The sequence below is a fragment of the Mandrillus leucophaeus genome, unplaced genomic scaffold (assembly GCF_000951045.1).
Source record: "Mandrillus leucophaeus isolate KB7577 unplaced genomic scaffold, Mleu.le_1.0 Scaffold1011, whole genome shotgun sequence".
Classification (NCBI taxonomy): Eukaryota; Metazoa; Chordata; class Mammalia; order Primates; family Cercopithecidae; genus Mandrillus; species Mandrillus leucophaeus.
The window spans coordinates 76,774-88,750 of record NW_012098222.1 but is presented as its reverse complement, the minus strand read 5'-3'; the positions used below and the strand labels follow the sequence as shown (position 1 = coordinate 88,750).

At 40.2% G+C, this 11,977-nt stretch overlaps 1 protein-coding gene across 1 annotated transcript in view; it reads left to right on the top strand.

Moving 5' to 3' along the window:
* Positions 1 to 1,131: 1,131 nt before the first annotated feature.
* LOC105536452 (phosphatidylinositol 3,4,5-trisphosphate 3-phosphatase TPTE2-like) overlaps positions 1,132 to 11,977 on the top strand; it is a 40,046-nt gene continuing 29,200 nt past the window's right edge. Inside the window, 6 exon segments of the mRNA XM_011975864.1 lie at positions 1,132 to 1,274; positions 1,662 to 1,711; positions 1,714 to 1,792; positions 4,163 to 4,216; positions 5,454 to 5,507; positions 6,024 to 6,077. Of these exon segments, the coding sequence (XP_011831254.1) occupies positions 1,132 to 1,274; positions 1,662 to 1,711; positions 1,714 to 1,792; positions 4,163 to 4,216; positions 5,454 to 5,507; positions 6,024 to 6,077 (434 nt within the window).

Sequence of the window (11,977 nt, the reverse complement as noted above, 5' to 3'; positions counted from 1 at the left end):
TTTTTTTGTATTTTTTAGTAGAGACAGGGTTTCACCGGTTTAGCCAGAATGGTCTCGATCTCCTGACCTCGTGATCTGCCCGTCTCGGCCTCCCAAAGTGCTGGGATTACAGGCTTGAGCCACCGCGTCCGGCGGAAACTTCTTGTTATTGTCTTGTCACCCTTAGTAGCAGGCACATACTTAGGAAAGTCAGATTTCCTGTGTATGAGACATACTAGAGTGGGCCAAGGGAAGAAAATCCTATGCAGAGCAATGAGCAAGTAGCAGTGGGCAGGGAGCAGTGGAGTCGTTAGGGAAAATAACAGAGCTAATGGCCTGGCAGGGTTCCTCACACCCAGAGCTCTACCACCATGTGAGGCTAACACTACAAGCCCACACCCATCATCACATGGTACGGAGCAGTTTCTTGACCCTGTGTGAGAGCAGAGAAGACACCTATGATGGTGAAAACAAGGCACTGATGCAGGGATTTTAGTATCAGGAAATGAGATGAAGTCAAAGGGATTTGTACATAGAAACTGCAGCTGAATTTGAATTAAAGTAAACCACCAAATGCTTACTTTGTGCTTCATTCAATTGTAGCAACTAAACATCACCTGTGAGTAATTCAAACCAGAAAGTGAAGTCTAAGATGTCATATTGGTGTTGGACTATATATATATATATATATATATATGGTCCTATATGTATATATATGTTTAAATTCTGTAGCACTGCCAAGTCTAAATTCAAATCACTACCCCGGAATGGAGCTATCAATGAACTGTGAGACAGAAATCAATCAATATAGATATAAGGATATATGGGCATAGGAGGAAACAATTATATACCATTTATATAAACCTATATGGATTCATATGAAATCAAGGGTGCACCCACAGGTACTGCAGAGAAATATAAAGGTTGAGATTAGGGAAGATTCAAGGGCATTAATGGAAAAACAAAAAACTTTTACACGTGTCTACATGATCTCACTATAGGATACGAAGGTGCCTTTATGCCTTCTTGAATGAATTTAGATAAAAGATGACCACATAATAAGAAGGATGATTTTTCTTACTAGTCTGTTTGATACTCTGAGTAACAATCAAAAATAATTTTCAGACTGCCTATATGTGAGACCTCACTACGATGGCTGAGGACAGCAGAGAATCCTCTTTGGAAACAGAAAAGGATAACAGGGGACAGAGAGTAGTGAAGACCTCCGAAGAAGAGAAAAAAGCTAACAACCCTAGAAATGTTTTTGAGCCTGCAGAACTCTGCCACAATCCAGGGTGATACTCCAAACCCCAAACACCATCATATTGGATTGTGTCCTTGACTCAGACCTGCAGTTACTTTACCCTACTTGTGGACCAAGACAGACGATCAAGTAAAGAAGTAATGGAGAGCCTTTGAGGCAGCATATTTAGTGGAATAAGAGGGCCGACTACCTCCACACAAAAGTTTAGTTTGAAATAACTGTCACCACAAAGGCTGCCACACATTGGGACTGAGGTCATAACAAAGAGGTTTATTTAAATCTGGAAGCATTACTATTTTCCACAGCCTAAGATGTTGGTTGCCATCGTATAAATTCTCCTTTCTAATAAAAAATGACATTTCAGAACCAAATAGTGCTATACACATGAATAGTCAGAACTTAACTGGTTTGTGGAAAGAGTAATGAAAGCGAGTTTTATCAGAAAAGTGAATTTCGAGTTGTGTCTCCTGTCTGTGTTCTTTTATCATCCTCCAGTCCACCCACAAATGAATTATCAGGCACGAACCCGGAGGCATGTATCCATGAAAGGTGAGTTATGCATACGTGTGTCTTTATTTATGTAATTATAAGTGAGCATAGAAGTTTTCACACACACAGGCACATAAACAAATATATCCATCCATCCATCCATGCGTCCATCCATACACACTTCTCTCAGCACACATCCACTAGCAACCCATGCACACAATGGAAACATACAACAAGGAGACAGGTGGACGGACATTTGTGGAGTTTATTCTGAGAAGCCTGCATGGCCATAGAGAGTGGTTTTTAACAGGGTTTCGAATTCTTCTCATCATAGCCTTTGTAGGTAACATTGCATCCTTTTCTAATGGAGTCATATAGAAAGGAGCAGGTCACAGGAGAGCTGCTGCTTCCTGTTAATGTATTTGTCACCCTTAGTTCCTAGTAAGCAGCTTCTTATAGGACTCAGATTTCCTGAGTTTGAGAGCCTGTGAGATTGACAGAAGGGAGGAGAAAATCCTGTCTGCAACATGGAGGAGATAGCAGCTGACAAGGAGCAGTGAAGCCCTGGGAAGAAAAGAATGGAGCCAATGGAGCATGGACTTGTCCCTCACACTCCAGAGCTCTGTCAACATATGAGGTTGGTGCTTCAACACAAACGCAAGCATAGCACCTCATTGGATGCAGCCCTTCCTTAGGCCCACAGCTACTTGCCTGTGTCTCCTGGACAGGAAAGACTAGCACGATGGGTGAAAGGAAAGAGGTGACAGAGAGATCCAGGCAGTGGGCCATAGATGGGATTAGAGGGAGGAATGCCTACACAGTGGAGTTGAATTTAAAAGAAATTCACCCACAAATGGTTGTCGTGCATTGGCCAGCTCCAGTGGTAGCGAGTTTTGGTGAACTCTTGAGTCAGTGAGTCTCAGATAGGTGTAAAGGATGTGCTGCAATCATATAAAGTATGATGTGTAGGGTAAATGGCATGGCAGATTCCAAAGAACCAAATACACACATGACTTCTGTAAGGGTAAGGCAGTTTACAGGTTGAAAGTAGTTGGTAGGTCAGGCGCGGTGGCTCAGGCCTGTAGTCCCAGCACTTTGGGAGGCCAGGGCGGGTGGATAATGAGATCAGGAGTTCAAGTCCAGTCTGGCCAACTTGGTGAAAGCCCATCTCTATTAAAAATACAAAATGAGCCTGGCATGGTGGCGGCACCAGTAGTCCCTGCTACTCGGGAGGCTGAGGCAGGAGAATTGCTTGAGCCTGGGAGGCAGAGGCTGCAGTGAGCCAAGATCGTGGCACTGTACTCTGGCTTGGGTGACAGAGCAAGACTCTGTCACAAAAAACAAACAATAACAACAACAAAACAAAAAACAAACAAAACAAAACAATTGGAACTATTTTGAACTGAAAACGTTAAGTTTAGGAAGTTACATGTTGTCTTAGTATGTACATTTTAAGTTATTTGGTACTGCCCTAGGTGTGAATTGGGAGTATCTTCTAGTAGGCTGGCCAGTGCAACATGTGATATAAAGGAATACAGTTATACATGTATCTATGCATATACAAACACATACATACATGCATTCATACAAGAGAGATTGAGTTGGGCTATTGACTGTCACAAGCATCCATGGGAACAAGGAGTTCCCTGGAAACTATTTCTAGAGTCCTCTCAGAATGAGCTTTGTATGGAATATTCTTTTGTTTTTTTGGATTGAGATAGGAAAATGGGGAGGAATTCATAGAGGGAGGTTTTTATGTTAGTGTTTGTCACATTTCCTTTCTGTGAGAATGAGACTGTACTAGTAGTGTGGACGAAGGGAAAAGTGAATCCTGCTTGGAGCGAGAAGGAGATAAGAGTGGATAAAGCTCAGAGAAATCCCTGTGAAGAAAAAGAGCAGAGCTAAAAACCCTGGAATTATTTCACACCCTCCTGAGCTCTGCCTTTATGTGAGGCTGACTGCCTTGGCCCATACCCACCCTCACATGGGATGGAGCCCTTGCTTGAGGCCTGTAGCTACTTGGCCACAACTCTTGGTCAGGAAAGACTATTAGGATGGGTGAAAGGTGAGGAGGTGATTGGAAGTGATAGGGAATGAGAAACGTAGATGGGATTATAAGAAGGGGAACTTACAAACTTAATTTGAACTGGAATTAAATGCTCTCCAAAAATGCTGTTACACATCGAGGTGTAGATGCCCTTACTTAATCTGGATGCATCGCTATGTTCACAGCCTAAGATACTCACTGTTGGCATATAAAACCTCATTTCTAATAAAAAGCAAATGCCATCCTAGGTCAATTTAGTGATGTACATACATGTGAATAATTACAGTGTAACTGAGGAATAACGCATAGAATAACTGGCTATTTGTTGCAAAACCTTGGAATTACGCATTGTGTCTGACTCTGACCATATTTGTCCTCTACAGTCCCAATTCAAATGCCTTGGAAGGAGTCACCATTGAGAGAAGCCCCAATGACCAGTGAGTTATAAAAAATGTACACATGGCCAGGTGCAGTGGTTCACACCTATAATCTGAGCACTTTGGGAGGCCAAGGCAGGCAGATACCCTGAGGTCAGGAGTTCAAGACCAGGCTGGCAAACATAGTGAAACCCTGTCTCTACTAAAATTGCAACAACTAGCCAGCTGTGGTGGCAGGCGCCTCTAATCCCAGCTGCTCGGGAGGCTGAGGCAGGAGAATCGCTTGAACATGGGAAGGTGCACGTTCCAGTGAGCTGAGACCATGCCACTGCATTCCACTCTGGGCAGCAGGAGCAAAACTTTGTCACAAAAAAAAATGTACACACACACACACACACACACACACACACACACAAAACAGTGACAGAGAAAGAGACTGAGATTAGTGGGACTCACTGTCAGAAGTGCTCACAATAATAGAGAATGTCTTTGACACAGTTTCTTTATCATCTCACTGTATCATATATACATAACTTCCACATTTTTACAGTTGTTTAGGAAAAAAGAAACATTATAGAGAGAGGCTTCTGTCTGTTACTGTCTTTTCACCATTTGTTAGTAGCAGTCAAATGCCTTGGAAACTCTGATTTTCGGTGTGTGAGACATGCCAGAGTGGGCCAAGGGAAGAGAGAATCCTGTTTGGAGCAAGGAGGAGGTAGGAGTGCTCAGGGCACTGTGAAGCCCTCAGCAGAAAGCAACAGAGCTAAGAGCCTTGGAGTTGTTCTCCACCCTCCAGAACTCTGCCACCACGGAGGCTGGAGCTCCAAACCTCAAATCACCATCCTATTTGGATTGCGCTCCTGTGTCAGACCTCTAATTACCTGACCCTTTTTGTGGGACTAGAGAAACCATCATGCTGGGTGAAGGTAAGGAGCTAATGGACGGCCTTTGAAGCAGAACATTGAATGGAATAAGAGGGCTGACTACCTACAAACTGAGTTGAGTTTGAAATTACTGTCACCACAAAGTCTGTCACACATTGGGACTGAGGTCATAATAAAGGGGTTTACTTAAGTTGCGAAGCATTACTATTTTCCCCAGGCTATGATTTTGGTTGTTGTCATATAAATCCTCATTTCTAATAAAGAAAAAAGACATTCCATGTTCCAATAGTGCTATACACATGAATAGTCAGAAATTAATTGCTTTCTGTCTAGAGTAATGAAAGGTATTTTTTCCAAAATATAACTTCAGAATTATGCCTCCTATCTGACTGTATTCTTTTATCATCTGCTAGTCCACAGACAAATGAATTTAAAGGAGCAACCGAGGAGACACTTACGAATGATATGTAAGTAGTAAATGGTTAAATAAAGATATCCATCAGCATAAGTGTGTATAGAACTATAAACACACACAGGCACATGAGCAAATATATCCATCCATCCATCCATCCATCCATCCATCCATCCACACTTCTCTTCAACACACGTACACAAATTAATCCATGCACATGGTGGAAACTTAGAACAAGGAGAAAAGAGATGGACATTTGTGGAACTTATTCTCAGGAGCCTGTCTGGGCATATAGATTTTTTTTTTTTAATGGAGTTTCCAATTCTTCTCATTGTAGCATTTGCTAGTAACTTTGCATCTTTCTTTGGTGGAGTTGTATAAAGAGGAGCAGGTCATAGGAGAGTTGCTTCCTCCTGTTAGTGTATTTGTCACCCTTAGTTTTTTTATGGGACTCAGATTTCCTGACAGAAATTAATTGGTTTCTATCTAGAGTAATAAAAGCTAATTTTTCCAAAAAAGTGAATTTAGAATCGTGTCTCCTAGCTGACTGTATTCTTTTATCATCCTCTAGCCCACACAGCAGTGAATGTAAAGGAGCAGCCCTGGTGTCACCTATCAGTAAAAGGTGAGTTATAAATCCATAAAGACACATGTATGCATAAGTGTGCATAGAGCTATACACACACACACGCACATACACAAATAGATCCATCTATCTCCATCCGTACTCACTTCTGTCAACACATTTACACAAACAAACCCATGCGCACAATGGAAACACAAAACATGGAGACAGATGGACATTTGTGGAATTGACTCTCCGGAGCCTGCGTGGCCATACGGAGTGTTTTTAACAGGGTTTCCAGTTCTTCTCACTGTAGCATTTGTAGGTAACCGCATCCTTTTTTGATGGAGTTGTATGAGGAAGTCAGTTCACAGGAGAGCCCCTTCTTCCTGTTAGTGTATTTGTCACCCTCAATTTCTGGTGGGCAATTTTTTAAGGGATTTGGGTTTCCTGAGTTTGAGACCCTGCCATAGTGTGCCAAGAAAGGAGAGAATCCTATTTGCAACATGGAGGAGATGGCGGCCAATAAGGAGTAGTGAAGCCCTGGGAAAAAAAGAATGGAGCTAATGGAATGTGGACTTGTCCCACACCCTCAAGAGCTCTATCCACGTGTGAGGTTGGTGCCCAGACCCAACTCAAACCCACCACCTCGCTGGATGCCGCTTTCCTTAGGTGCACAGGTACTTCACTGTGTTTCATGGGCAGGAAAGACAAGCATGATCAATGAAGGGAAGGAGGTGATGAAGGGTTTTCCCAGTCATGTGAAAACCTCTCCTGGAAATAAATCATAAAGGTGTAAGTAATATGGAAAACCTGATTCAAGTTAATTATAGTGTAATGCTCAAGAAAATTTGCAAAAATGAATGAGATTTTACAGAAGGAATAAAAGGATTGTGTTTAATCAGTGGCTGATTAAGGAAACATCTAGGTGAGAATTCTGTAGTTGCTCATGAAGCAATAGTATGTGAGTTTTGTGTGTAGTATTGATTTTTAAGCCAATAAGTAAATCTTTAAAAGAATTTATTTTATAGGACATTGGAGGCATGGGCAAATTAAAATGTATTTCTATTATTATTATTATTATTTTTTGAGATGAAGTCTCACTGTTGTCCAAGCTGGAGCGCAGTGGCGCGATCTCGTCTCATTGCAACCTCCACTTCCCAGGTTCAAGTGATTCTCCTGCCTCAGCCTCCTGAGTAGCTGGGACTGCAGTCACGTGCCACCATGTCTGACTAATTTTTTGTATTATTCGTAGGAGCAGGGTTTCACTATATTGGCCAGGCTGGTCTTGAACTCCTGACCTCATGATCTGCCCGCCTCGGCCTCCCAAAGTGCTGGGATTACAGTCATGAGCCACCGCACCTGGCTAAAATGTATTTCTAATATGTACATAGGTTTAATTTATATATAGTTTAATCTCTGATGAATTGACCATTGATAAATGAGTCTTTGTTAATTGTTGGACTTTACTTACTGGGCTTATGTGGTAGTATTTGCATACCCTCACTTATTATATATGTACGTACTTCATATTTATAGAAAATCTTCTTTTGGTACAAAAAATGTATTTGCTAATAGTGTCAAAAAAGAGAAATTCACTATATGTCTATGTACCTTTTTGCTCCATCAGCACTGCCTTCAGTGAAATGACAACAGGTAACACATGAAGGGACTGTCAACAAAATTTGAGGTTTAAGTAAATAAAAAGCTAGATGTAAACATATATATGTAAATACACACATAGACACACACAAAAGCATACATGTAGAAAAGGGAGATTCAGATTTGGGAAGTTCATTGTCTGGAGTATCCATAACAATACAGAGTGTTTTAGATACTGTTTTCTAAAGTCTTATTACTGTAGTATCTGTAGTTACCTTTCTTTCTTTGATCTAGTTGGATAAAAGAGGAATAGGTCTTAAGAGGAATGCTTCTTATTCCTATTCCATTGGTCACCCTTTTATTTAGCAGCACCCTGAAACCTTAGGAAAATATGAGAATGTGTATATTGTATGACACTCTACTAGAGTGAGCCAAAAGAGGCAACAGTCCTATTTGCAGCAAGGAGGAGGTAACAGTGGGCAGAGAGCTGAGGAGCTCTCAACAGAAAAGAACAAAGCTAACAGACCCCTGGTCTCTCTGTCTGTTACCACAGGAGGCTACTGCCCCAAAGATAAACCCACCATCAGATTGTATGGAGGCCCTGCCTTAGGTCTGTAGTTACTTAGCCCTATCTGAGGGGCAGGAAAGACAACCATGATTGGTGAAGAGTTACTGGTGGTATTTGAATGTGAAAAGGCAGAAAATTACAAGGACAAGCAAGGTGGGTATTTACAAACTGAAGTTGAATTTATGCCACTTTTCTCCATCAATATCGAGAATAAAATTGGACTTGTACCTGTGAAAGATAAGAAATGCAACCTGCCTTTACTTCTATCTTCTTCCACACCTTGAATCCTAGTGTAAGAATGCCTAAAAATTCAAATCAATACTATTATTCATGATTTTATATGATTTATCTTTACTTTTAGAATCATTTATTTACATTTTCACCTGCTACATTTTTATGCTACATTAACAATTATTATTTAGACTTACCTAATTCTGAGTTTATATTATGTACCATCTTTTCTCAGTAAGTCATCTTCCTTATTTCTATGTTCTTCATTTTGATTCATTGCTCAGCTGACTCAAGCCCTTTGAGTAATTGTTTTAGGAAAGGTACATGGAGGCTATGCTTCGAGTTGCTGCACGTTGGAGTGTCTGTCTATTGCTCCCGAGTGTGAAAAGTACTTTTCCTGGATGTGGATTTATTGAGTCATAGTTATTTCCCTGCAAACTCTACACATAACTGCTTGAAACTGCATTTACATAGCACACTTTTTTTTAACCAAAAACATCTCAATTGTATATTTATTTGGTATAGTTTCAGTGGACACTGAAACAGATTAAGGGGCTAAAGCCACCCAAGCCACTCCTTCATGCCTTCGTAATCTGTCAGGCTTGGTTCTGTATGGTGACATTGTCAAGTGAGTTCAGATTTATATTTCCTTGATACCCACATATCCAGTAGACTGCGTGGGATCAGAGGGTCTTGTAGTAAGAGAATGGCAACTTGAGGAGAGAATTCACCTCTTTTGGCCAATTGATCCTCCATCTACATCAGCCTTAATTCTCCAAGCCTGGGCAGAGGTGGTGGGTCCAGGTGGAGAGGGGAAAATTAGAAGAATTGGGGATTTCCTTTATCACAGGTTAACCTAACATCATTCAGCAAAGGCCGATTTTTTTTTTTAACTTTTATTTTAGGTTTGGAGGTACATGAGAGGTTTGTTACATAAGTAAACATATGTCAGGGAGGTTTTTTTTTTTTCACATATTATTTCATCATCCAGGTATTAAGCTCAGTACCCAAATAGTTACCTTCTCTGCTCCTCTCTCTCCTCCTACCCTCCCCACTTAAGCAGACCTCAGTGTCTATTTCTTTCTTTGTGTTCATAAGTCCTTATGATTTAGCTACCACTGATAGGTGACGACATTCAGTATTTGGTTTTCTGTTTCTGCACTAGTTTGCTAAGGATAATAGCCTCCAGCTCCATCCATGTTCCCACAAAAGACATGACCTCATTCTTTTATTATGGCTGCATAGTATTCCATGGTATATATGTACCACATTTTCTTTATCCAGTCTGTCATTGATGGTTACCTAGGTTGATTCCATGTTTTTGCTATTGTAAATAGTGCTGCAGTGAACATTCATATGCATGTATCTTTATAGTAGAATGATTTATATTCCTCTGGGTATATGCTCAGTAATGGGATTGCTCAGTCAAATAGTAGTTCTGCTTTTAGCTCTTCAAGGTATTGCCATACTGCTTTTTATGATGGTTGAACTAATTTACACTCCCACCAACAATGTATAAGTGTTCCCTTTTCTCTGTAACCTTGCCAGCATCTGTTATTTTCTGACTCTTTAGTAATAGCCATTCTGACTGGTGTGAAATGGTATCTCATTGTGGTTTCAATGTGCATTTCTCTAATCTGTGATATTGAGCTTTTCTTCATATGCTTGTTGGCCACATGTATGTCTTCTTTTGAGAAACGTCTGTTCATGTCAAAGGCCAATTTTGGCAGTGCCCCAGTTCTGCTCAGTATCTGCCCTCTTTGTTCTCCAGTCTTAGGCACAGGCTGTGAGCATTGTCTTAGGATTCATGGCTCTCGGGGTGGAACTTAAGTCTTGTGTTGGAGGCTTCAGTATGACAGAAACTTTCTGAAGACTTCTCCTACTGAAGCCTCCTGTGTTGGAGGCTTCTCCTTCTAAAGAGCCTTCAACACACGAGGCTTCAGTAGGACAAAACAATTGTTCCTCATCAGCTACCTTGTCTCCAGCCACAAGGTAAAATGAGGCATTATTGGAGGCTCCATCAAACAGGTTCTCCTTCCTTTGATTAATGGAAGGAGCCCAGTCTTTCGGGTGTTTCTCCTTTGAAGTATATCTTACTAAAATGTCTTACCTCTGAAGTTCATTTGCAACCTCAAATGTGTGTCTGTTTACTAGGTGTCTAGTTTGAAGAGATGACAAGAGTATCATTTACTCCCTATGCTCATTCCTGAAATACCTTATTTTATTGTGGTGGAAACTGAGATCTGGCCAAAGTTTGATGACTTGCCCAGGCTGGCACTAAAATACAGTTCTCTTCTACCACCCTTTTCTGTCTTCATGCTATACTCCCTGAGTAGATGACCACAAGTTTAAGTTTAGTATTGCCATAAAGTTGGGGTTGGGGCTTTGCATGCAATGGAAATGTTACTAAACATCCAAAGTTTACTGTCTTATTCGCATATATTCTGGATAGCAAAGTAAAATAGTCATGGAGCAGAAAGAATAAAATTTTAGCTATTAGTAAAAAGCATTTTGTTATACAACTTCTGAATAATTTTCTTTTAAAATTGTATTTATAAAGGCCTTTGTTTTTTGGTTAAATTTACCATATATGTTAGAAGAAATCTGATTAATTTTATTTTTACTTCTTTTTGCAGCAGCAAGATTAAGAAAATTGTGCATTCAATTGTATCATCCTTTGCATTTGGGTATGTGGGACATAGAAAACACCATGTGTTAAATATATTTGAGACTTGGCTTGGCGTGGTGGCTCACGCCTGTAATCCCAGCACTCTGGGAGGCTGAGGCGGGCAGATCACCTGAAGTCAGGAGTTTAAGACCAGCCTGGCTAACATGGTGAAACCCCATCTCTACTAAAAATACAATAATTAACTGAGCATAATGGCGGGTGCCTGTAATCCCAGCTACTCAGGAGGCTGAGGCAGAAGAATCGCTTGAACCTAGAAGGCACAGGTTGCAGTGAGCTGAAATTGCACCATTGCACTGCAGGCTGGGCAACAGAGCAATACTCCATCTTAAAATATATATATATATATATGACTTAATACTTCAATGAGAAAGACTGAAATAAAAAAACAAAAAAGCATTTCCACCTTCCATCAGTTGCTAAGTAGCCGTGTGCCCCTTCTAATGTAATCTAATTTATCATGGAATTCTGGTTTAAGCTGGACATTAAGACTTGCAAATAAATGGCTTTTGCCTAAGATTAATAGTAACATATTAATATTGTTTTTCTTCCATCTGCAAAAGTAACATTAATGAAAATTAAATGTTAAAATTCTATAAGTTAAATGTTTTATTAAGTACCGTATACATCTAGACTTACTCTTTAATTCTGGAAATAATTTACTTAGACTCTTCTCTACATAAGAGTGAGATTTCATACTATGATATAGATTTATGCAATATAACTGTTTCCTTTTGAATTAATACTATTTTAATTTGAGCTGCAAGTTTTTAAAAAAGTACTTCGAAGACTAATTCATCTTCATGGATTAGGCAAATAGTCTAATCAATTTATGGAGAATGTATTTAGAATATGTAACAGCAAGGCTGGGCG